Source organism: Myotis yumanensis, unplaced genomic scaffold, assembly GCF_028538775.1.
Source record: "Myotis yumanensis isolate MYYU_CA2020_CCGP unplaced genomic scaffold, mMyoYum1.0.hap1 SCAF_5, whole genome shotgun sequence".
Lineage (NCBI taxonomy): Eukaryota > Metazoa > Chordata > Mammalia > Chiroptera > Vespertilionidae > Myotis > Myotis yumanensis.
The window spans coordinates 76,194,273-76,220,612 of record NW_027223756.1 but is presented as its reverse complement, the minus strand read 5'-3'; the positions used below and the strand labels follow the sequence as shown (position 1 = coordinate 76,220,612).

The following is a 26,340-nucleotide window of genomic DNA, read 5'->3' as shown; positions in this document are numbered from 1 at the left end:
CACTGTACCTTTGGGCAACTTGATTTATCTCTGTGAACCCCAGCTTCCTTCACACTAAACTGGGTATAATAATAGTTCTTGCTCCAAAGATGTTATTGGGTTAATGAAGACTGCGAACAGAAATCTAAATTGTGCTCGGCTGGTGTGGTTCAGTGGTTGAGCATCAACCCATGAACCAGGAGCTCGCCACTCTATTCTCCGTCAGGGCAAATGCCCGGGTTGGGGGCTGGATCTCCAGTAGGGGGCGTGCAGGAGGCAGCCTTCAGGGACTTTTCTCTCATCATTGTTTCCCCCTCTCCCTCTCACTTCCTCTCTCTCAAGGCAATAAAAACATACTTTAAAAAAAAAAAAGAAATCTCTAAATTGTAGAACGCTGTCCTAATTATTGTGCGATGTTAATTTACAAAAAGAAATCCAGGTTCTGGATCCTCCCAAAGACGGCCCAGTGTCTCCCAAACAACGGCACTGCCCACCCGCTCTTGACAGAGGAAGAGCCAATCAGAAAGCTGTATCTGCGCCTGTCCTTGTGCCTCCGGGGCCTCGCTGCTCCTGGGAGTTGTGGTTCCGAGGGCGCTTTTGCGGCCCTGGAGTCCCTTCGCAGCCGCCGTAGACCTTGGAACTACAACTCCCAGCAGGCACGGGCAGCGCAGGCGCAGAGCGGGCGGGTAGCTGGGTCCGCGTGTGTCCGGCATGTCGGCGCTGCGCTGGGGCCGCGGCGCGGCTGGGCTCGGGTGGGCCTTGTGGCCGGCGGGCCGCCCCGGCCTCCTGGCCGAGGAAGGTAACACAGGGGAGTCCCAGGGGCGACGTCGCGGCCGCTGCCACTCCCAACCTTTAGCACCCGGCCGTGACCTTTGGCTTTTCTGCCCTGGGCTCTAACTACAAAGCCACGACCTTTGCCTTCTGAGGTTTGGGGGAACCCATTAACGTGACCCCGCTTTCACCTGCCCTTGGCACACTCTTCTGACAGGGGTCGGCAGGACACTTTGACCTTTGACTCTTGGTTTCTTTTGGTGCCTTCTGAACCCCTGTTTGCTCTTGACATTTGAATTCGCTGTACCTTTGGTTCCAGGAACTCTTTATCCTTGATCCCTCACCGCAATTTTCTTAGCGCGTGGGGTCCCCTTTAACTTTGATCTTTTGTTTTCTTTCCAATGTGAGACCTCTGATCACTGACAGCTTCCACGGAAAATTTAGGGCTTCTTTGCCCCCGGATCCTGCAGTATCTGTCCATGTGAGCTCCCCCACCCCTCCCGGCTCCAGACCCCCTTTAACTTACCCCTCTCTCCCTCAGGGACCCTGGGTGGCCTATGGGGCTGCAGAAGGAGCTCGTCTGCCAGCCCTTGTGAACAAGACCGCCGGAGGGACTGGGGCCACGCGGAGCTGCTGGAGGGTGAGCCCTAAGGCTTGAGGCCTGAAGCCCCTTCACTGTCCCCTCTGCTTGGGGTCACCTTCCTGGTTTCTCACAGTGACCCCACAAGTAGGGTAACTAACATGGTCCCACCTCTCTGGTGGTCCTGAGGGCCCACCATGATGATGAAGCAGTGACCACTTGTAATGTCCTCCTTTCCCATACCCACCAGGTGCTCCCAGTTTCCAGACGGCCGGCACCCGAAATTGTGGCTGGAGAGACTGGCCCAGGACCACACGGGCAGAGCCGGGATTAGAACCCTGACCTGATCCTTGTTGCCCCAGCTGGGCTTTCTGAGTGGGCACCTGGTGGGATTGTTAACTTAGAAAGGCTTTCAAAGTGAGAGGCAACAAGTGTTTATTTGAGACCAATAAGAGTAGCCATTTGGGAGTCATTAATTCAGGCAGAAACCCAAACTGTTTCAATTAGGAGACAAAGGCAAAGGGTTTTCATGAGAAAGTGAAGGGGAACAGTTACATCCATAGAAGGAAGGCATTGTTATTGGTGCAGGCAACATAACGAAGTGGCGCTAATTCTACACAACATTTTAAATTTTTAGTCCGATAGCCATCAGTCCAGTAGTCATAATTATCTGCTTTCTTACCTTCATTACAAATAGTTTTTTATGACACAAGGTTGCTTAGGCCCAATCCAAAGGTTATCTTTCCCTGTTTCCTTTTTTAAGTACGTTTTCATTGATTTCAGAGAAAGGAAGGGAAAGGGAGAGAGGGATAAATACATCATTGATGAGAGAGAATCATTGGTCAGCTGCCTCTTGCAGGCCCCCAACTGGGGATCGATCCTGCAACCCAGGCATGTGCCCTGACTGAGAATTGAACTGTGACCCCCCCTAGTTCATGGGTTGATGCCCAACCACTGAGCAATACTGGCCAAGCAGCCTTGTTCTGTTTTTTTTTTTTTTTATTATTAATATATTTTATTGATTTTTTACAGAGAGGAGAGGGATAGTCTAGAAACATCGATGAGAGAGAAACACCGATCAGCTGCTTCCTGCACACTCCCCACTGGGGATGTGCCCGCAACCCAGGTACATGCCCTTGACTGGAATCGAACCTGGGACCTTTGAGTCCGCAGGCCGATGCTCTATCCGCTGAGCCAAACCGGTTAGGGCCCTTGTTCTGTTTTAACATTCCAAGGTTTGAGGTAAGAGATGTGCAAGGCAGTTCCTTTGGGATGGCTGCTCCAGCTCCATTTTAAAGTGGCTCCATTTTTTTTTTTACATTTCCCCTTTTTTGTTCAAGATCTTTCCTTGAAAACATTGCTAATCAACCATCGAAAAGCAGCACTGATCAGTTATTAAAAGCATCGTTGGTCCTTTGTTGTCAGGTGGCTCATTTTGGATATGTCATGCCATTGCTGGTTCCTTATCACCAGGAAGGCTCATTCCTGGTATGTCATGTCCCATGTAGGAGGGAAAGTAGTTTTTTAGGAGCCTCAGGACACATTTGAGCAATGAGCGCCAGAACAGAGGAAGGCTTTGCCATCATATTCCGCTCCCCCTCCCATCATCATATTTCTTTAAGGATAAACATCTGTAGTTTCTTGAGGTTTCTCATATGAAGTCTCAGGCCTTAGAAATAGTTTCAAAACTTTGAACAACCATTATCAAAATAGTACCTTTATAACATCGAGCTGTGCAAAACAATGCTCTAGAACAGCAAAAGTTTCTGTACAAACAAAATGCTAAGTCCAATATGAAGAATAGACCTGAGCCGGGGTGATACCTAAGTGAAGTCAGCTGAAGATGTTTGAGAACCATGAGGTGTCAGTGGGCACTGTATTTAATCATTTGACTTGGGCCTGAATTTTATCTAGTTTTTATTTTATTTTACCAGAGGTGTTTTATCCAAGTACAACTAACAGAGGAAACCCCACCTTGCTCAGCTAGGATATGGTCAACAGAAGTTCTGTTGTGTAATATAAATCACACTAGGGAACTTAAAGATTTTTTTTCCTGATTGGCTGTTGTTTTAGCGTAACTCCAGCAATTTCCTCTATGGTTTTGGATACGTTTCTAATAGTGTATATTTATTCATTGTAATACCTGCCCAAGGAAAAGTATTCTTCCAAATCTGGTACCTTCTTTAGGGCTGACATGCCAGGTATTAAACCTGACTACGTATGTAAATAGTTGCATGTTTTGACCTGTGAAGTAGGTTTAAAGATGATGTCCCTTGAGGAGCTATCATCCCAGATGGAAATTAAGGGGAAACAAAATATATAATGAGTGCTTGGCCTCTCATTATTTGTGAGAAGTAAGGAAAAGGAAGGTGTGTAGATTATACAGGCCTGATCTGGAATCTTGGGTTAGTTGTCCACAACAGGTGTTGTCTTCTTCACTTCCTAGTAATTTTAAATTTCACATCCTCTTGGTTGAGCAGTCTGTTAGATGCAAGAGTTTTCTTTAAATTGGGAAACATGAATCCAAAAGTCAACACCTTTAAATTTGGTCACATGGATTAGTTAAGAATACCTGGCCCTAGCCGTTTTGGCTCAGTGGATAGAGCGTCGGCCTGTGGACTGAAGGGTCCCAGATTTGATTCCGGTCAAGGGCACATGCCAGGGTTGCAGGTTCCATCCTCAGTAGGGGGCGTGCAGAAGACAGGCAATCGGTGATTCTCTCTCATCATTGATGTTTCTATCTCTCTGCCTCTCCCTCTCTGAAATCAAATGAAATTCTGGAGGAATCAAGTAGAAAGGAAAGGTAAATGTTTTAATTCTGCTTACAAAATTATAATTTACTAAATTGCAGGGGGGGAGGACTGGTCATAGCTACCTTAGGAGGAAAAAAAATTCTTATATCTGGAAAACAAGGATAAAAAACCCCAGTCCTTATTAGTTCATTTATTACCATGTTATTCTTATTGATCTTGATTTTTTTAATATATATATATATTTTATTGATTTTTTACAGAGAGGAAGGGAGAGGGATAGAGAGTTAGAAACATCGATGAGAGAGAAACATCGATCAGCCGCCTCCTGCACACCTCCTACTGGGGATGTGCCCGCAACCAAGGTACATGCCCTTGACCGGAATCGAACCCGGGACCTTTCAGTCCGAAGGCCGACGCTCTATCCACTGAGCCAAACCGGTTACGGCTGATCTTGATCTTTTTGTTAGCAGTTTTTCGAATCCAGTTTTTCTTAGAGTTCTGTAAATATTAACTGTATTCAATGTTGTGATCTGAAAGTTAATTAGAAATCTGTATTTTAGAGTGTCAGTCTTCTCCATAAATTTCTCTGAAGAAGGAACATTTTTAGAACATTTTACCGGTCAGAGTAAAACAATAACTGTCTGTAAATGACAAAATATATATATTTTTATTTCAGAGAGGAAGGGAGAGGGGGAGAGAGATCGAAACATCAATGATGAGAGAGAATCATTGATTGGCTGCTTCTTGCCACCTGGGTAGGTGCCTGACCGAGCATTGAACCACAACCTCCTGGTTCAACTCAACCACTGAGCCACGCCAGTTGGGCGACAAAAGATTTTTAACTGACCATGATTAAAGATCTGATGAGAGTTTACACATATACTTATACACATGTAAATAATGTAACTGACTTAGTTATCCATTCCAATCTTAATTAGCTTGGTCATATATAAAATTCTTTCCCCTCACTCCCCCCCAAAAAACACTCATTTTAATGTTTTAAAAGACAGACAAAAAAAAATGATAGGCAGAGGAGTCTAGACCAATTAGAACTAAGCCAACAGTAACAAAAATGAACACAATGTAATGATTTGACCTTATAAAGGAAATGACCAATTAAAATAAAAGTTCACTAGTCTTTATGTTTGTAATATATTAATGAACAAAATACCGAAAATACAATGTATGAATTTCCCCCCTTAGGTTTATAATAAATTATCCAACTTCGACTTAATACATTTGCTTTTTTAAAAATATATTTTTATTGATTTCAGAGAGGGAGAAAGAGATAGAAACATCAGTGATGAAAGAGAATCATTGATCAGCTGCCTTCTATAGGCCTCCTTCTGGGGATCGAGCCTGCAACCCGAGCATGTGCCCAGGAATCGAACCTGGGACCTTTCAGTTCACAGGCGGACACTCTGTCCACTGAGCCAACCTCTATTTAATACGTTTACTTTTTAAAATTTATTTATTTACTTACTGATTTTAGAGATAGAGAGGAAAGGCAGAAATTTATGATTTTAAAAATATAATCAAGATGAGCCCTAGCCAGTGGCTCAGTTGGTTGAAGCATCGTCCCATACACCAAAGGGTTGTGGGTTTGATTCCCAGTCAGGGCACATACCTAGGTTGTGGGTTCAATCCCCAGTCGGGGCACATATGGGAGGCACCAATCTATGTTTCTCACATCACTGTTTCTCTCTCCCCCCCTCTCCCCCTTGCTCTCTCTCTTTAAAAATCAATAAAAACATATTCTTGGGTGAGGATTAAAAAGAACAACAAAAGAAATAGTTATGAATAGTAAAATAGTAGAAAACAGTGAATGAATAAATATGATTTTTCATCAGTGGCCATTCATTATTTTACTTTTAGGAACCTATAAGAAATTGTCTTCTTTGTTTTTTTTTTTTTTTTTTTTAATATATTTTCATTGATTTTCTACAGAGAGAAAGGGAGAGAGACAGAGAGTCAGAAACATTGATGAGAGAGAAACATCAACCAGCTGCCTCCCGCACACCTCCCACTGGGGATGTGCCCGCAACCAAGGCACATGCCCTTGACCGGAATCGAACCCGGGACCCTTCAGTCCACAGACCGACGCTCTCTCCACTGAACCAAACCGGTCTTGGCGAAATTGTCTTCTTTGAATTTCAAATGTTCTAGTCAGTCTAGTTGTTTCTTAACTTCCTCAATATCATCTTGAATTGTTGAAATAAGTGACTCTAGAGCAGTGGTTCTCAACCTTGGCTGCACATTAGAATCACCTGGGAATCTTTTTTAAAAAAAATATATTTTATTGATTTTTTACAGAGAGGAAGGGAGAGGGATAGAGAGTTAGAAACATCGATGAGAGTGAAACATCGATCAGCTGCCTCCTGCACTCCCCCTACTGGGGATGTGCCCGAAACCAAGATACATGCCCTTGACTGGAATCGAACCTGGGACCCTTGAGTCCGCAGGCTGACCCTCTGTCCACTGAGCCAAACTGGTTAGGGCATGGGAATCTTTTTAAAATCCTGATTTCTGGGCCTCATCCTCCGGAAATTCTGTTTCTTTGTTATGGGGTGGGGCCACAACATTAGTAACAAAGAAACAGAATTTCCGGAGGATGAGGCCCAGAAATCAGGATTTTAAAAAGATTCCCAGGTGATTCTAATGTGCAGCCACAGTTGAGAACCACTGCTCTAGAGAATCAAAGTTTTTTTCTGGTCTGAGGTAACCAACAGTGGCCACATTGAAGATTTCTCCATGAAGGCCTCTTTGAAAGTATGCATGATATGAGTTTCCATGGACTTTTTGTAGTCTTGTAGTATGAGTTTTATCCTGTTTTCACCACCATTTTATAGACATCTCCACTTACAACACTGGCCCATTCATAAAAAATGCCAATGGATACATTAACTGGAAAATTATCTACTACTAGAGGCCTCACGGGTAGGGTCCCTAAGCCTGGCAGGCAATCAGGGCCAACCTGTGAGGCGACCGGTGGGGTGATTAGGGGGAGTCCCCTCACTGGCACCTGCCTTGGCTGACCTGGGGCCTGCAGGCTGGGGACAGCTCCTGTGTTAAGTGTCTGCCCCCTGGTGGTCAGTGTGCATCATAGTGACTAGTTGTTCCACTGTCTTTCCACTGTTTGGTCGATTTGCATATTAGGCTTTTATTATATAGGATTTTTTGAGGAAAGTTAGCTGTGGGGATGCCCAGCTGTTTAGAGCCACAGTCAAAGCCCTGCACCACGTGGCCGTAGTAGAAGTAAAGCATGTGTTCCCTGATGTCATTGCTCGGGTCTCAGGCTACTGTTTGGTCCACTGAAGTGTTGTCTAGATCCCCAGACCAGCTAGGGGACATGGCGGAAGCTCAACCTGTGGGAGCACAATGGGCCAAGAGGCACCTGCAATGCATCACAGCAAGCCCTTCATCCTGCTGACCCAGCAGATGCTGCTGGGTGACTCAGAGGCTGTCTCTCTGCCTTAGAGGGGCTAAAATTATTAAGATCCCTCCTCCACACATCCCTGCAACACCCACACTCCCTACGCAACTTATACACCTTTTGAATATAACTTCTGCAACTTACACAAACCTGCAACATCCACCTACCTTCTGCAAATTACGCACCTACAATTGTACACACCTGAAGCTTTTACACACCTTTTGTTTCTTACCCACCTAATTATTTTTTGTAAAAACAAACAAAACAAAAATGTATTTAATATATTCACCACAGGGACACAACCAGAGATTTAATTTAAAAAAAAAAACAGTGCTCACTTCGGCAACAAATATACTAATAAACAAATAAAATAGTAATGATACAGAGATTAGCATGGCTCCTGCACACGGATGACATGCAAAAAAAAAAAAAAAAAAAAAAAAACAGAAACAAAACAAAATAGTATACCACAGCTGAAGATAGAATCCTATACAGAAAGCAAGGCAAGGACAGACCATCAGGGCTCTTGGTTAGAGACCCGCTCTGCATAGGTTTATTGCAGGTACTTCTTTTTCCTTTTGTTTTTGTTTTCCTCACCCAAAGATATTTTCTCCATTGATTTTTTTTTTAATTTAAGTATTTTTAATTTTTTCCAGTTACAGTTTATGTTCAATATTATTTTGTATTAGTTTCAGGTGTACAGCATCCATTGATGTTTTTATTTTTATTTTTAAAAATATTTTTATTGACTTCAGAGAGGAAGGGAGAAGGAGAGAGATAGAAACATCAATGATGACAGAGAATCATTGGTCGGCTGCCTCCTACACGCCCCTACTGGGGATCGAGCCGCAAGCCGGGCATGTGCCATTGACTGGAATCAAACCCAGGATCCTTCAGTCTGCAGGCCAATGTTCTATCTACTGAGCTGAACCAGCTAGGGCAGCATCCATGGATTTTTAGAGAGAGTGGATGGGAGGAACGGGGAGGAGAGAGAAACATCTATGTGAGAGAGACACATTAATTGTTTGCCTCCCGCAGGGGCCAGGGATCAAGTCTTCCAGCTCAGCTTAGATGTCCCCATTCCCTCTCACATCTGCCTCATCTCTTCCTTGACTTGTTCCACCCTGCAAGTCTCTCCTGTGTGTTTGATTCTCCTGAATTTCAGCCACTCTGAGGGCCAAGTTTATGCTTGTCTTTTCTTTTCCATGAATCTTTCTAGAGCCCCTTCTGTGTGCTGGCCTCCTACTTTGGGGTTTGATGTTGTAATAAGAGGTGCAGGCAGAAGATAAATGTAGTTGATCCACTGATTGCATATTTACAAAGCAGTTAAAATTGATTTGCAAACCCAAATCAATTCTTGAGTTTTCACGATCGTGTATAGACATGTGCAGAGCAGTGAACATTGCAGTTTCCTGATGTGCGTGTACCGCGCTGAGGTGGAACCAAGGACGTTCTGCTTTATTTCAGTACATCCTAAAAGCCAGTGGCCTTTTCAGGGTGTACTTGGTGCCATGCTTTTGCATTTTTGCACTGTTTGTTGGTGATTTTGCTGTAAAGTGGCATCAGGTGTAAAGCTGGGGTCCTGTCCATTGATCCTGAGCAGGAAGGCAGTGCTGTGCCTTTTGGAGAAAATATTTGCTCACTTTGCTCAGGGGTGAGTGATAGTGCTGTTGACTGTGAGCTTGATGTTACTGAATTAGCAGTATATGTGAGATAAGGGTTCAAACAGAAACATACATAAAACGAGATGTGCTGATCAGCTGGCAGAAGTGTGATTGGAAGCTCGCAGGAACCTTGTGTTTCCCCAGGAGCCGTGGCTCTGTATTTGCTAGTTCAGTGTCTTGGGAACTGTGACAACAGAACTGCAGAGAACAGTGCTGCTGGTCCTGCATAGCAGGGCTGGGCTGGGAATCCTTGGTGAGAGCCTTTGAGTCAGCAAGAGCAGCAAGTGCAAAGACCCGAGGCCATTATGGCTGGAGCAGAGTGAGTGGTAGGGGCAGTGGAAGGCCATGGGGGCACCTGGGTAGCTTTTGAGAACAGAGTCCTGGGGATGTGCCAACACAGTGGACTTGGAGGGAGAGCGGTGTAGACATCCCTGGGGTTTTGGGCTGAGCACCTGGAAGACAGAGCTGTGGTGACAGATGCGGAGGGGACATCAGGAGTGTGTTTGGGAAGTTTAGTGCTAGGGGGATTGGGTGGAGAGGTGCTAAGTAGGTGAGTGGGGTGCATATGCTTAGAAGTTCAGGGACATGTGGGAGTTATTAGCAAATACATAGAAGGGAGCCTTCAAGAGCAGGTGAGACCAGCTGCCTCCTACCTCCTGGCTGGCAGGGTGTTTGGAGGGATTTGAACCAGGTTCCCCTGACATCCTTGCCCTTTGCCTCCCCACAGTGCTTGAGGCCAGAGTGCGGCAGCTGCAGGCCGACAATGTTTCAGAGGTGAGGGCGAAGCTGTTGGATGTGGCTCGACTCCCAGAGGCCGATGGCTCCCAGTCACCCAGGAAGGTGGAGGCAGGAAATGAGGGTGCTGCCCTGGGGCTCACCAGCCGCTGGGCACAGAAGTTGCACAAGGAGAAGCTCGTGATGCAGAAGCGCAAGCAAAAGCTGGAGGAAAACCTGCAGAAGCAGGCCCGCAAGCGTCAGCTGCGTGTGGAGCCCCAACTGCTGAATCGGCAGCTGGCAGGCTGGCTGCAGCGTTGGGAACGCAGCACCCCCAGGAGTCCCTGGGAGGAGCAGCTGGCCCAGCTGCTGCAGGAGGCCCCTAAGAGGCTGAGCCGCCAGGAGGAGCATGATCAGGCGAATAGGCTCTCCAAGATGCGGTACGAGGCCCAGCAGCAGAGGCTTCTGGCCTTCTTGGAGTGCTGCGTGCTTGCGGACGAGCTGCCCCTCGCCCACCACGTGCTGGTCATGCATCACAGCAAGTCCCGGCAGCAGCGGGCACTCACCCTGCCCATGTACAACACCCTTCTGCTTGGCTGGGCTCGCAAGGTGAGCGGGGCTAGGTGGGCCAGGGAAAACGGGGTCACCACCTGTCACAGGTGGAGGTGAGGCTGGGGGGCGAAATTTGCCTGTGGCTGCACTTAGATTCTTACGCTTTTGTCTTTTAGACCCAAACTTTAAGTGCTTTGTTACTACTCTAATTCTTGTAGGCTTGATGGATATAAATCTCATGTGGCCCTCAAAAGAAGTTTTGAAAATAACCAAAAAAGAATGACGAAATCCTGTTTACGTTTTTGTGCATTTCCTTCTGGTCCACTGGTCTGGGGCAAGGGGTTTCGAGCAGCCTGCAGGCCCTCACCAGGATAATGACTTCCATGCTTTGGGTTTAGTTTGCTCCTTTTCTTTGTTTTCTGGGGTGGAAGGTTAAATGATTATCTTAAGACTCCTTTTTGAATACAGGCATTCATAGCTATGGACTTCCCTCTGGGTGCTGCCTTAGCCGGCTCCCGTGTTTCTCCCTTTTCTTCATCTCTGAGTATTTCTAGTCCCCCTGCGATTCCTTCTTTGACTCTGGCTGTTCAGGAGAATGTTCTTCACATGCAGCTTCAATTCGAGGAACTGTAGGAAAATCTGTTACTGCTGAGGGGACAAAGGAGCCAGTTTGTGTAGATACATGCACCGACATGTGAGGACATCTGTGGTGGAGATGTCCATGTGCTTGACTGACGGACTAACAGCGAGGCCCAGGAGCAGCCTGGTGACTGCCATCTGCGTCACTGCTATGACGTGGAGATGCCGACATCCCCCCAGGTGACAGTCAGCTGGTGTTTTGCTTGCATCATTGTGGGAGATGTACTCAGTTCCTTGAGTTAGTTGAGATGAAGGGGTCATCCTCCAATCTGAGTCCATGAAGCTTCCAGCATTCCCAACGGAGAGCACTGTTACAGCAGGATGTGTTTGACTAGGCTGGGCCCATGACACTGCAGGGCTGCATGGCTTCCTTGGCTTCCTAAGTAATGTTTATGGGTGGCCAGCATGTGTAGGATGGAACGTGGTGGTCATGCCACTCACTTCTTCTTTTTTTTTTATTAAATATATTTTATTGATTTTTTACAGAGAGGAAGGGAGAGAGAAAGAGAGTTAGAAACATCGATGAGAGAGAAACATCAATCAGCTGCCTCCTGCACATCTCCCACTGGGGATGTGCCCGCAACCCAGGTACATGCCCTTGACTGGAATCGAACCTGGGACCCTTCAGTCCACAGGCCAACGCTTCATCCACTGAGCCAAACCGGTTTCGGCCATGCCACTCACTTCTTTATGAGCCTTAGCTTTCTCGTCTGTAAGGTGGGGAACTGTTCTGCTAGTGTCTTGGGAGGAGCGAGGCACTGAACCTAGGACTTCCTCCATGTGTGTAGGAGAGGGGTGGGAGGGTATGTGAGATATGTGTGTGCGTGTGTGTGCGTGCACGTGCGTGTGTGTGAATTCTTATCTTTTTTTATTTTATTTTTTTAAATAATTCTTTAATTGATATTTTAAAGTGTGTTTTCACGTGGGTGATGATACTACTAAAAGTGTTTTTGGAAGATGGGATAGATATGCTTCCTCTAGACCAGTGCAATCCAATTGGAAATATTCTTTTTTATTTTTTTATTTTGTACTCCCATCCTCCCCTTTGGCAGCCATCAGCTTGTTCTCCATTTATGGGTTTCTTTCTGTTTTGTTTATTCAATTGTTTTGTTCTTTAGATTCCACATATAAGTAAGATCATGCAGTATTTGTTTTCCTCTGTCTAATTTCACTTAGCATGATACCCTCTAGGACCATCTATGTTGTTACAAATGATAAAATTTCTTTTTTTTATGACCAAGTAATACTCCATGGTATATATGTACCATATCTTTATCCAGTTGTCTATCGATGAACACTTAGGTTGCTTCCATATCTTGGCTATTATAAATAATGTCGCTATGAATATGGGGGTGCATATGTCTTCTCATATATACTGGTAGTCTTTGGATTTCTTCAGATAAATACCCAGAAGTGGAATCGCTGGTTCATAAGGCAGTTCTATTTTCATTTTTTGAGGAACCTTTATACTGTTTTCCATAGTGGCTACACCAGTTTGCAGTCTCACCAACAGTGCATGAGCATTCTTTTTCTCTCCACATCCTTGCCAACACTTGGTATTTGTTGGTATATTGATGATAGCCATTCTATCAAGTATGAGGTGAGATCTCATTTTGGTTAATTTGCATTTTGCTGATGATTAGTGACATTGAGCTTCTTTTCATGTCTATTGGCCATCTGTGTATGCTCTTTGGAGAAATGTCTATTCAGATCCTCTGCCAAATTTTTAATTGGATTGTTTGGTTTTGGGTGTTAAGTTATATAAGTTCCATATATATTTTGGATATTAACCCTTTATTGGATGTATCATTGACTAATACATTTTCCCATTCAGTGGGTTGTTCTTTGTTTTGTTGATGGTTTCCTTTGCTGTGCAAAAACTTTTTAGTTTTTTAAAAAATGTATATTTTTATTGATTTCAGAGAGGAAGGAAGAGGGAGAGAGAAATAGAAACATCCATGATGAGAGAGAATCATTGATCGGCTGCCTCCTGCATGCCTACTAGGGATCGAGCCCAAAACCCGGGCATATGTACTTGACTGGAATCGAACCCGAGACCCTTCTGTCTGCAGGCTGACGCTCTATTCACTGAGCCAAATCAGGTAGGGCTTTTTTCTTTTTTTTTTTAAGAGAGAGGAAGGGAGAAGGACAGAGAGAGAGAAAGAAACATCAATGCGAGAGCAAAACAGCGATCGGCTGCCTCCTACACACCCTCTACTAGGGATCAAGCCCGCAACTTGGGCTTATGCCCTGACCGAGAATCGACCAGCAACCTTTCAGTGCATAGGACAGCCCCCAACCAACTGAGCCACACCGGCCAGGGCTCCCTTTGCTGTTTTTGCTATCAAGTCGCACCCAGACCCTCTGGGTTTACTGAGACATCTAACTCAAATGGCAGTCCTGCTCAGGACAGTCTAGAACTTCAGTCTGTTTGACCAGTGTTTCTCAAAGGTAGACGGCTGTTCAGCTCCCCAGCCCCATACATGCCCCTTCTTAACTAGGAGAAGGCTGTGTACTAAATGGGATATAATGTTCACTAGTACCCCAAATTCCTACAAGGGCCTGTACCTCTTTTACATTTTTTGGTGTGGGTAGGCTTTTACTTTCTCAGTGATGGCCTTGGGTACAACACAGAACTTCCAGAAACTTTACTGTGGTGTCTGGACCTTGAATTCTCTGCAGATTCACTGCTTCTCCTTTCTGTTGTCGGTGATCCAGTAAAGCCTGCAAGGTTCTCTGCAGCAGAGGCAAATTTTCACAGGTTAACGTCATGTCATCGACATAATGAGTCCATTTCACAGGCATCAGGAAGCAAAACAATGACTGTCCTGAGCCACCATTCCTAGGTGGGGCTAGGTAAATAGTCTTTTTTTTTAATATATATATATTTTATTGATTTTTTACAGAGCAGAAGGGAGAGGGATAGAGAGTTAGAAACATCAATGAGAGAGAAACATCAATCAGCTACCTCCTGCACACCCCCTACTGGGGATGTGCTTGCAACCAAGGTACATGCCCTTGACCGGAATCGAACCTGGGACCCTTCAGTTCACAGGCCGACGCTCTATCCACTGAGCCAAACCGGTCAGGGCGGTAAATAGTCTTGAAGGAGCACTTGAAGGAATACTCCAAGTGGGAAACATTTTCCAATAGTCTCTTTGTCACTGTGAGGGCATCAGCCTTGACTGAGGACAATATGAGTGGCAATTGAATGAAGGCCGGCATAAGTGCACTGCGGTGCATGAAGGAAAGCAAACTCAGAATTGGGGCTTCCAGGGAGCCTGGGTGTTTGTTCAATTTACAGCCATTGTTGACCCCTCTTAGTTTCTCTCATTCAGGAGCAGACTGCTGCCATGTTACAAGGACGTCAGGATGGCAAAAGTCTGGCAATAAGGGGCCTTTTTAAAAAAATTCTCAACCAAGGACATGCTTTTTCCATCGATTCTAGAGAGAGAGAGAGAGAAAGAGAGAGAGAAACATTGATGTGAGAGGTAAACATTGATCAGCTGCCTCCCATATGCACCCTGACCAAAGATCAAACCTGCAGCCTGGGTATGTGCCCTGACTGGGAATCCAACACGCGACCCTTCAGTGAACAGAACTATGCACTAACCACTGAGCAAGCTGGCCAGGGGAGGGGCCATTTTTATTGAAGTATAATAGACTTTATCCACATGCGCCACATGCTCATACTCAAGTTCAGTCCTATTAGTGTGTGCCTCAATTTTGATAATAGACATCCTACACCAGGACATCTCAGATTTCCAGGAATTTCACATACTTTCTGGAACACTTATAAATTACACTTATACAAATACAACACAAAGTTTAATATTATTATGTATTTGATAGTGCTTCCCAAATAAGCCTAATTGCTAGTAAAACTTAGCTCTTACTATTTTTTAAAAAATATATTTTATTGATTTTTTGCAGAGAGGAAGGGAGAGAGATAGAGAGTTAGAAACATCGATGAGAGAGAAACATCGATCAGCTGCCTCCTGCACATCTCCTACTGGGGATGTGCCTGCAACCAAGGTACATGCCCTTGACCGGAATCGAACCCGGGACCTTTCAGTCTGCAGGCCGATGCTCTATCCACTGAGCCAAACCGGTTTCGGCTTAGCTCTTACTATTAAGTTTCAGATTTCTTAAGCAATCAAGGACCTGAGTAAGACAGTATAAAACACAGTAAATTATTTTGATAAATCATAGAATTTTTGCATTTCGGCAGAAAACTTCACATAAATCTTTTTTTTTAAATATATTTTTATTTATTTCAGAGAGGAAGGGAGAGGAAGAGAGATAGAAACATCAATGATGAGAGAGAATCATTGATTGGCTGCCTCCTGCACGCCCCCTTCTGGGGATCAAGCCCACAACCCGGGCATGTGCCCCTGACCAAACCTGGGACCTTTCAGTCTTCTATCCACTGAGCCAAACTGGCTAAGGCTCACATAAATCTTATAAGAATCAGACCAGTAGTACAGGAGACTTTTAGCATGGAGAGGGAAAACTGAACTCTAATTTTGCATCAGCTTTTTTTTGTTTTGTTTTGTTTTGTTAATTCTCACCCGAGGATATTTTTCCATTGATTTTTAGGGAGAGTAGAAGAGAGAGGTAAAGAAAGAGAGAAACATTGATGTGAGGGAAACACATCAATTGGTTGCCTCCTGCAGGAGCCCCAACCAGGGCCTGGACCGGGGAGGAGCTTGCAACCAACGTATGTGCCCTTGACCAGAATCAATCCCGGGACCCTTTGGTCTGCAGGCTGACATTTTATCCACTAAACCAAACTGGCTAAGGCTCAGCTTACTTTTGATTTGACATTTAAATTCATGTACTGAATTAAATTCATTCCAATCTTAACTAGTTTGACTATACATTAACATGTCTTTCCAAAGGTGCCTTCTCTCAAACCTTCTACAACTTTCTTTTTTCCCTTGTAGTTTATCTCTTACTCATTCAGAAATTAGCAACCTTATTTTAGGACAAATCCACTTTCCTTCAATTCCCTCAAAAATGTATTTAAATACCTTATACCTTCTATTACCAAAAACATACCTATTAATTTGCTTTCATCTTAATTAGAATTCTTAACCCTTCGTTTTCATTAGAAATAGAGGTTTCTAAGAAGGAAACAAAAGTAGGTGAACCTATGTCCAGTAATTGTTTCAGTATTTTTTCTTACTTGGAACTATATTTCTGAGAATTTTAGAATAGCCAATCCTTACAAGTGCTTGTTTATTGTTAAATCAATTAAATAGAGGTTTTTGGTTTGTTTTTACAAGTTAGCAATACCATCGGAGGTAGAAAATATCACACAAATACTACACATGTGTAGACATACATAAACATACAGATGCAGAGCCCTCAGCTTCCATAAACAGTGGGTTCTGTTCAAAGGACCTTCCTTCCTTTTCTCTCTTCCTCACAGCTTAGACTCTGTCTTGAGACCACATGGCTTCCCCCAGACCTGCAGATTGCCCGACATCATAGATACTGTGTCTCACTATGGGATGAGTGTCCCATACCATGTGCTGGAGGCTGTCTGCAAAATCTGTTTCCATTCCTACTGTAGACGTGGTGCAATCAGACCCCTGAAACACCGGGGTGCAGATCCCCTGGTACTTGACCAGCGCTCTAGGATCTCTTATACTTCTGTAGACTCCCAGGGCCGGCATTGCCCAGGATGGTCATGGTCATGGTCATGGTCATCTGGCCAGGCCACCCTACAAGGGAGTGGGTACCATGACATACTCAGGCACCATGTAGCTGCTTGTAATGCTGCTCCTCTTCTCTGCTTCCTGCTGAGTTATAGAATTGCTGTCTCCCCGAGTCCCACAGCTGCATGAGGCAGACAAAAACACTCTCTGGTCTTTTGCCGAAACTTGGCCCAACCCTGGCTTAGCCACAAGTGCTTGGACCTGAGGCTGTGGGAGCCTGCATTCTCCCAGTTTCACAAAGTGACAAGCCAAGGTTTCCAGCTATTGCCTTGCTCCCTACCTCTTTTTTTTTTTTTTTTTTTAATATATTTTATTGATTTTTTACAGAGAAGAAGGGAGAGGGATAGAGAGTTAGAAACATCGATCAGCTGCCTCCTGCACGCCCCCCAGTGGGGATGTGCTGGCAACCAAGGTACATGCCCTTGACCGGAATCGAACCTGGGACCCTTGAGTCCGCAGGCCGACGCTCTATCCACTGAGCCAAACCGGTTCGGCTGCTCCCTACCTCTTATCAGCCAGTTCCAATGCTAACAAAATTGTAGACAGTCCGACATCCTTTTCTAGTATCAGTTCTTCCTCTAGTTGTTACACTGGCTTCTACCTCCATCCAGGTGTCAGTGGCCAGCTGCCTCACCTGTAAGAGGGGCCAGCCCACAGCCGTGGCTCAGCGCACCCCTCCTTGCTGGTGTATGAGTACTTAAGTGAACGCCTAAGGCCAGCCTGCATCTTCAGGGCATCCCCATACTCACGTGGTATCTAGCATTCAGACCTCCCCTCCCCACATGGGGGGCGATGGCCAGCCTGGGATTTCCTGTGGGGATGCCTCTTTCCCAAACCCCATTTCTTCAGTCTCCTGGCCAGCTCACCAACTGTCAGTACACTCAGATCCAGGGGAAAGCCTCGAGACTAGAAATCTACCTCCATACATGGGGGGCAGGTTAAGACCCAAGAAATAGGGTGCCACTCTAGTCTGGTAATTAATAGAATTTGTTAAGGGAACTTACATGCGAGGTGCGTCTTGGGCAGTGGCGATGATGAGATTTCCTCTGCACTATGTGGCAGGTGCTAAGCGATAATGTGGGACAGGGCAGGATGGATGGAGTACCTGGGGCATGAACTCCCCCAGGTGCTCCTTACATCCTTGCCCAGGGCAGGGTGAGGACCTGTCTTAGGAACCAGCATATCTTGGAAACCAATGTATAAGGCCAGCCAGCATCTTCCAGGCATCCCCACACGCACACAGTATCTAACTTAGGGGCCACTCCTAAGTACATGGATCAGACGGTCTGCGGAGGTTATGGAAAGCAATCTCTGTTCAGCTCGGATCTGGCTGGATCCAGCTCAAGGAACAGCCTCTTCTCACTTCGTAGTGTAGTTTGATAACAGGGAGCGTGATACCTCACACTTTGTTCTTTCTCAAAATTTCTTTGACTATTCGGGAGTATTTTGTGGTTTCACATACATTTTAGGATTAGTTGTTCTAATTCTTAGGAGAATGGCACTGGTATTTTGATAGGGATTGCACTGAATCTGTATATTGCTTTAGGAAGTAAGGATATTTTTACAATTTTAATCCTTCCAATCCACAAGCAAGTTATATTCTTCCACTTAGTTGTATCTTCTTCAGTGTCATAGATTTCTGAGAACAGGTCTTTCATTCACCTCTTTGGTTAAATTTGTTCCTAAGTAATGATGCAGTTGTAAATGGGATTGTTTTATTTTATTTTATTTTTTTAAAAAATATATTTTATTGATTTTTCACAGAGAGGAAGGGAGAGAGATAGAGAGTTAGAAACATCCATCAGCCTCCTCCTGCACATCTCCTACTGGGGATATGCCCGCAACCAAGGTACATGCCCTTGACCGGAATCGAACCTGGGACCTTTCAGTCCATAGGCCAACGCTCTATCCACTGAGCCAAACCGGTTTCGGCTATTTTATTTTATTTTAAAATATATTTTTATTGATTTCAGAGAGGAAGGGAAAGGGAGAGAGAGAATCATTGATTGGCTGCCTCCTGCACGCCCCCTACTGGGGATCGAGCCCACAACCCCGGGCATATGTCCTTGATCGGAATCGAACCTGGGATCTTTCAGTCCACAGGCTCTATCCACTGAGCCAAACTGGCTAGGGCTGGGATTGTTTTATTAATTTCTTCTTCTGATTGTTCGTTATTGGTGCAAAAACAGCTGATTTCTGTATACAAGCAGTCCTCGGGTTATGTTGGACTCAACGTACATCATTTTGTGGTTACGTTGCCATCTCCCATTTATTTATAAAAAAAAAATTGTGTCATTTCAACGTATGTACATATGTGCTTTATGTTTTTTATTATTTATTTACCACAAGTAAAGGTCAGGAATTGTTATCTTTCTTTTAAATTTTTTTTACTGTTTCACTTCATTACTGCTGTGTATGTGCTCCATGTGAGTGACGTAGGTGCTTATGTAGGTGGGTTCCGACTTACGGTGAAAATCGCCTTACGTGGCGCCGTAGGAATATATATCCGACTAACCCAAGGACCGACTGTATTGTTTCTGTGTCCTGCAACTTTACCAAATTCCTTTGTCAGGTCTTTATTTTTAATTGATTTTAGAGAGAGGGAGAGAAACATTGATTTGTTGTTCCACTGATTCATGCATTCATTGTTTGATTCTTTTATTTTATTTTATTTTATTTTATTTTTTTAAATACTTTATTGATTTCAGAGAGGGAGAGAGAGAAACATCAATGATGAGAGAGAATCACTGATCGGCTGCCTCCTGCACGCCCCATGCTGGGGACCAAGCCCACAACTTGGGCATGTGCCCCGACCGGAATCGAACCCCGGACCCTTCAGTCCGCAGGCCGACGCTCCATCCACCGAGCCACACCGGCCTGGCTGGTTGATTCTTTTAATATGTTTACTGTTTTGAGAGAAGGGAGAGGAATAGAGAGAGAGAAACATCGATTGGCTGCCTCCTGCATGCCCCCAACTGGGGATTGAGCCCACAACCTGGACATGTGCCCTGATTGGGAATCAAACCAGTGACCTCTTGGTTCATGGGTGGATGCTCAACCATTGAGCCACGCCGGTTGGGCTGTTGGGAGTTTTTTGATTACTGCTTCAATCTCATTGCTAGTAATTGATCTCTTTAGATTTTGTTTTTCTCTCTGGCTCAGTCTTAGAAGGTCATGTAATTCTAGAAATTTTTCCATTTTTTGTAGATTGTCGAATTTGTTGGCATATAATTGTAGCATTCTTTATTTTTTTTTTTTTATTAATATTTTTTTTTATTTTTGCTAAAAGTATTACAAAGGTTATTACATAAGTGCCCTTTTTATCCCCCCCACCCTTGACAAACCCCTGCCCTCCCTTACCCCCCAGTGTCTTATGTCCATTAGCTATGCTTATATAGATGCATACAAGTCCTTCGGTTGATCTCTTACTCCCCTCCCTCCTGTCCCCCAACCCTCCCTGGCCTTCCCACTGCAGTTTGACAATCAGTTTTTTTTTTATTTTTTTTTTTTATTGCTTAAAGCATTACAAAGGGTATTACATGTGTCCTTTTTTCCCCCCCACCCTTGACAAGCCCCTGCCCTCCCTTACCCCCCAGTGTCTTATGTCCATTAGTTATGGTTATATGGATGCATACAAGTCCTTCGGTTGATCTCTTACTCCCCTCCCTCCTGTCCCCCAACCCTCCCTGGCCTTACCACTGAAGTCCGACAATCGGTTTGAGGCAGCTCTGCCACTGTATTTATTATTGTTCAAAAGTTTGTAATGGTCTTAATTTTCCATGAAAGAATGAGATCATGTGGTATTTTTCCTTCATTGACTGGCTTGTTTCACTTAGCATAATGCTCTCCCGTTCCATCCATGCCGTTGCAAATGGTAAGAGTTCCTTCTTTTTAACAGCAGCATAGTATTCCATCGTGTAGATGTACCACAGTTTTCTAATCCATTCATCTACTGATGGGCACTTAGGCTGTTTCCAGATCTTAGCTATGGTGAATTGTGCTGCTATGAACATCTGGGTGCATATATCCTTTCTGATTGGTGTTTCTGGTTTCTTGGGATATATTCCTAGAAGTGGGATCACAGGGTCAAATGGGAGTTCCATTTCCAATTTTTTGAGGAACCTCCATACTGCCTTCCATAGTGGCTGCACCAGTCTGCATTCCCACCAGCAGTGCACAAGTGTTCCTTTTTCTCCACATCCTCTCCAGCACTTGTTGTTTGTTGATTTGTTGATGATGGCCATTCTGACAGGTGTGAGATGGTACCTCATTGTTGTTTTGATTTGCATCTCTCGGATGATTAGTGACTTTGAGCATGTTTTCATATGTCTCTTGGCTTTCTGAATGTCCTCTTTTGAAAGGTGTCTATTTAGATCCTTTGCCCATTTTTTGATTGGATTGTTTATCTTCTTTTTGTTAAGTTGTATGAGTTCCCTATAAATTTTGGAGATTAAGCCCTTATCAGATATGACGTTGGCAAATATGTTTTCCCACGAGGTGGGTTTTCTTGTTGTTTTGTTGATGGTTTCTTTTGCTGTGCAGAAGCTTTTTATTTTGATGTAGTCCCATTTGTTCATTTTCTCTTTAGTTTCAACTGCCCTAGGAGCTGTATCAGTGAAGAAATTGTTTTGGCATATGTCTGAGATTTTGTTGCCTTTGTATTCTTCTAGAATTTTTATGGTTTCCTGTCGTACATTTAAGTCCTTTACCAATTTTGAGTTTATTCTTGTGTATGGTGTAAGTTGGTGGTCTAGTTTCATTTTCTTGCATATGTCTGTCCAATTTTCCCAACACCATTTATTGAAGAGACTATCTTGGCTCCATTGTATGTTCATGCCTCCTTTGTCAAAAATTAATTGAGCATATTGGTTCGGGCTAATTTCTGGACTCTCTATTCTATTCCACTGATCTATATGTCTGTTCTTGTGCCAGTACCAGGCAGTTTTGAGAACAGTGGCTTTGTAATACAGCTTGATATCTGGCATTGAGATCCCACCTACTTTGTTCTTTCTCAGGATCGTTGCAGCTATTCGGGGTCTTTTTTTATTCCAGATGAATTTTTGGAGAGTTCGTTCTAGATCTTTGAAGAAGGCCATTGGTATTTTAATGGGAAGTGCGTTGAATGTATAGATTGCTTTGGGTAGTATGGACATTTTAATGATGTTGATTCTACCAATCCAAGAACATGGTATGTTCTTCCATCTGTTTATGTCTTCCTCTATCTCTTTTTTCAACGTCCTGTAGTTTTCTGAGTAGAGGTCTTTAACCTCTTTAGTTAAGTTTATTCCTAGGTATCTTAATTTTTTTGGTGCGATGGTAAATGGGATTGTTTTTCTGATCTCCCTTTCTGAAAGTTCACTATTGGTGTATAGAAATGCCTCAGATTTCTTGGGGTTAATTTTGTATCCTGCTGTTGTAGCATTCTTTAATTTATTCTTTCTATTTCTGTGGTGTAAGTTGAAACTTCTCTTTCATTTATGATTTTACTTATTTGGGCTCTTTTTTTTTCTTGATGAGTTTGGCTAAAGGTTTGTAATTTTCTGTTTTCTTTATTTCTTCTCTGATCTTAGCTATTCTCTTCCTTCTGTTTATTTTGGGTTTTGTTTTTTTTCTAGTTTCTTTAGGTGTAGAGTTAGGTTGTTTATTTAGTATTTTTCTTGTTTCTTGAGGTTGGTCTGTATAGTTATAAACTTCACTCTTAGAATTGCTTTTGCTGCATCCCATAAATTTTGTAAAGTTGTGTTTTTATTTCCATTTGTCTCAAGGTTATTGTTGATTTCTTGTTTGATATCCTCTTTGACCCATTGGTTGTTTAGCATATTGTTTAGTCTCCACATATTTGTGTTTTTCCAGTTGTCTTCCTGTAGTTTTTTTTTCTAATTTTATGCCATTGTGGTTGGAAAAGATGCTTGATATGATTTTAATCTTATTGAATTTATTGATGTTTGTTTTGTGACATTTTGTGATCTATCCTAGAGAATGTTCTATGTACACTTGAAAAAATGTATACTGCAGTTTGGGGATTAAATGATCTATAAATGACTTTAAGTCAGTCTCGTCTAATGTGACATTTAAAGCCAATGTTCCCTATTAATTTCCTGTCTGGATGATTTGTCCATTGATGTGAGTGTGGTATTAAAATCCCCTACTATTGTATTACTGTGGATTTCTCCCCTTATGTCCATTAGAAATTGCTTTATATATTTAGGTGGCCCTATGTTGGGTGCATAGGTTTTCACGATTATTATATCCTCTTGGATTGACCTCTTTATAACTATGTATTGTTCTTTTTTACAGTTTTTTTTTTTTAAAGTCTGTTTTGTCTGATATGAGTATTGCTACTCCATCTTTTTTGTTTCTATTTGCATGGAATATTTTTTTTCCATCCCTTCACTTTGAGTTCCTATGTGTCTTTCAATTTGAGGTGAGTCTCTTAAAAGCAGCATATAGATGAGTCCGTTCCGCTATCTTTTTATTGGACCATTTAATCTATTTACATTTAATGTAATTATTGAGAAGTGTTTACTTATTGCCATTTTGTTCATTGTTTTTGGGTTCGTTCTTTCGCATATGCCCCTACTGGGGCCAGGAATGAACCTGAAACCCAGATACATGCCCTTGACTGGAAATCGAACCCATGACCCTTTGATGTGTGGACCGACATTCTGACCACTGAGCAGCACCAGCCAGGGCATAACCATTTCTTTAAATATTTAATCAGATTACTTATCTCTGTTTTCTTAGGGTTTCTTTTTTCCCTGAAGATTTTTCATGTTTCTTTATTTAAGAGAGATTTTGTCTTTTTGTTTTGTTGACTTTCTATAATTGTTTATATGAATTAGAGAAAATAGCTTTCTCTCCCAGTCATGAAAAAGTGGCCTGATACAGAAGTGACCTCTGTATAGACTGGGTGTGCTGGGTGGTTTTTGGAAGTCAATAGGCATCCACAGGCACTGGCCCACAGTGGCCTCAGGTTGGGAGGCCGGGTGGGTGTGGTGATGTCCTACTGTCCCTTTGTGCAGAGGCAAAAGGCTCTGGGCAGTGTAGTTGGGAACCGATGTGGTAATCCCCATGGCTCTGTGGAGGTGGAGGGGATGTACGAAGGTGCTCCAGGCTCCTCTGCCCAGAGGGCTCCTGAGGCCCTCAGCCTTCTCTGTTCACCTCTTTCTCTTGTTTGTTGTCAGAAGCTGTTCATAGTCCTCAGTTGTCTCACAGAAATAACTGTTGTCTACTTACTGGTATATTTGCGTTTGGAATGGGAGAGGGCAAATTCCGCATTGCCCCATCTCAGACTCCCTGTGGAAGTGGTTTTTTTTTCTACATCAGTCTGTGTAGTTACTAAGCATGTGAAGAACTGAATATTTAATTGAAATGTAAACTAAGTGACTGTACAGGTGCAGTAGAGCCATGCTCGGCGGGAAGACAGCAGCTGTTTCCAACTGGTAACACAACTTCCACGTTGGAAAACTAGGGGAAAGAAGCAAATGAAACCCAAAGCAGGTGGTCAGGGAGAAATGCAAAGACCATAATAGAGAAAAGAAACAGCAGGAAACCAACAAACCTGAAAGTGGGTCCTCTGAAAAGACAGTAGAACTTTAGCAACTCAGTGACCTTCTTGCAGCTCAGTGACCTGGAAAGGGCTCCCTTTTTAGCTGCCCTGAAATTGTGCACGTTCATAGCCACAAAACCGAGAAGTATTAACCGCCCCCCATCCCCGGAGCCTAAGCTTACTTTGTGACCAGCCATGATTTTACCACTGTGCTAACATTTCTGCTGCACACAAACCTTAGATGGGCCGTCTGCTGAGTTCGCCACTCCCTGCTAGTGGCCCTTTCCAGCCTGATTCTATAACTGCAGAGAGGGGTCTGGGGGCAGCAGGCTGGGCCATCCCAGACCCTCACCCTGGCTTGGTCTCCCCAGGGCTCCTTCAAAGAGCTGGTTTACGTGTTCTTCATGATGAAAGATGCTGGCCTCGCCCCAGACCTGCTGTCCTATGCGGCCGCCCTGCAGTGCATGGGGCGGCTGGACCAGGATGCCAGCACCATCCAAAGGTGAGTGGGTGTCCTGGTGGTCCTGCCAGGAACACAGTGACTTGTTGGGCCTGGGAGGGTGGCGTAGCCTGCGCTGGAGGCCCAGATTCTCTGCGGGACCTGATGGTCGCCTGGTGCTGAGACCTCTAGGTTGGTTGGGGGTGGCTCTGTGAGTTGGGGGTTCACCATGTATCCCCCACAGGTGTTTGAAGCAGATGGCCCAGGATGGACTGCAGTTGCAGGAGCTCTTCACGAGCTTGCCACTGTGCAAGGAGGACAAGGCCGTACTCCTGAGGGCTGTGCGCAAGGCTGAGCCCACCTTCTTACCTCCGCAGCCGCCCCTGCCCTCGTTCGAGGTCAACACCTCCCCACTGCTCAAGGAGATCTACAGCACGGTGAGCTTCAGCCTGCAGGTGGGGTCCTATCACGTGCGGGCTGAGCGACGGTCATCCTGTCCCTATGGGAGCACCGGGAGCCTCAGCCCTCCCTTTATTTCTCCTCACTGAGCTGCCCGCATCTGTGGGACTTCCTCCCTCCTCCTCAGAGGTTGAACCAACTCAGAGTTGGCAAGCTCCTGGCCCCCAGCAGGGCCACCACCCCAGGGTTGAAGCTGGAAGGTGACAGAAGGAGGAAAAGCCACATGCACGTCGGGCACCACGGCAGTCACTGTCCTACTTGAGACTCAGCCGTAGGCTGAGCACAGGAGTGGTAGCAGAGAGGGTATAACTCATTCTAAAGCAGCAGGGGCAGCTGGTGGGGCAAGACCTCAGCACCGCTTCCCAGGACAGACGACAGCACTGAGGGTGGATAACCACCGGGATGCCTTGGGTTCTTATTTGTTTTTATTGGGATGTAATTCACCAACCATACAGTTGGCCTTTTAAAACATAATTCAGTATTTTTTAGTAGGTTTACTTCTAATTCCAGAACATTCGATCATCCCAAAAAGAAATCCCAGCCTCCTGGCAACCATTAACCCACTCCCTGCCTCTGTGGATGTGCCTGTTCTGGACATTTCACATAAATGGACTCACACTGTGAGGCCTTTTGTGTCTGGCCTCTCTCACTGAGCATCATGTTTTCCAGGCTCATCCATGTTGTAGCAAGTGTCAGTGTCTCACTCCTTTTCATGGCTGAGTAATACAGGGCGGGGCAAAGTAGGTTTACAGTTGTTCGCATGGAGAACAATATAATAAATAAGAATACAAGAATAAAATCTGTATTCACAACTGTAAACCTACTTTTGCCACACCCTGTATTGTAGTGTGTGGATGGACACATTGTGTTTATCCACTCATTAGCTGAGGGACACTTGGATTGTGTCCACTATTTGGCTGTTGTGAATCACACTGCTGTGGGTGTGCATTTACAAGTGTTTGTGGGTTTGTTTGGTTTTTTTTTTTGGTTTGTTTTTTAATATATTGATTTTTTAGAGAGGAAGGGAGAGGGATAGAGAGTTAGAAACATTGATGAGAGAGAAACATCAATCAACTGCCTCTTGC

At 44.3% G+C, this 26,340-nt stretch overlaps 1 protein-coding gene across 2 annotated transcripts in view; it reads left to right on the top strand.

Moving 5' to 3' along the window:
- Positions 1 to 674: 674 nt before the first annotated feature.
- Positions 675 to 26,340, top strand: part of POLRMT (RNA polymerase mitochondrial) — a 33,014-nt gene continuing 7,348 nt past the window's right edge. For both annotated transcript variants that reach the window (XM_070415551.1, XM_070415550.1), the window contains exons 1-5: positions 675 to 778; positions 1,292 to 1,390; positions 9,908 to 10,503; positions 24,729 to 24,859; positions 25,041 to 25,233. In XM_070415551.1, coding sequence (XP_070271652.1) covers positions 691 to 778; positions 1,292 to 1,390; positions 9,908 to 10,503; positions 24,729 to 24,859; positions 25,041 to 25,233 — 1,107 coding nt within the window. In that variant the 5' untranslated portion in view covers positions 675 to 690. The remainder of the gene's footprint in view (positions 779 to 1,291; positions 1,391 to 9,907; positions 10,504 to 24,728; positions 24,860 to 25,040; positions 25,234 to 26,340) is intronic.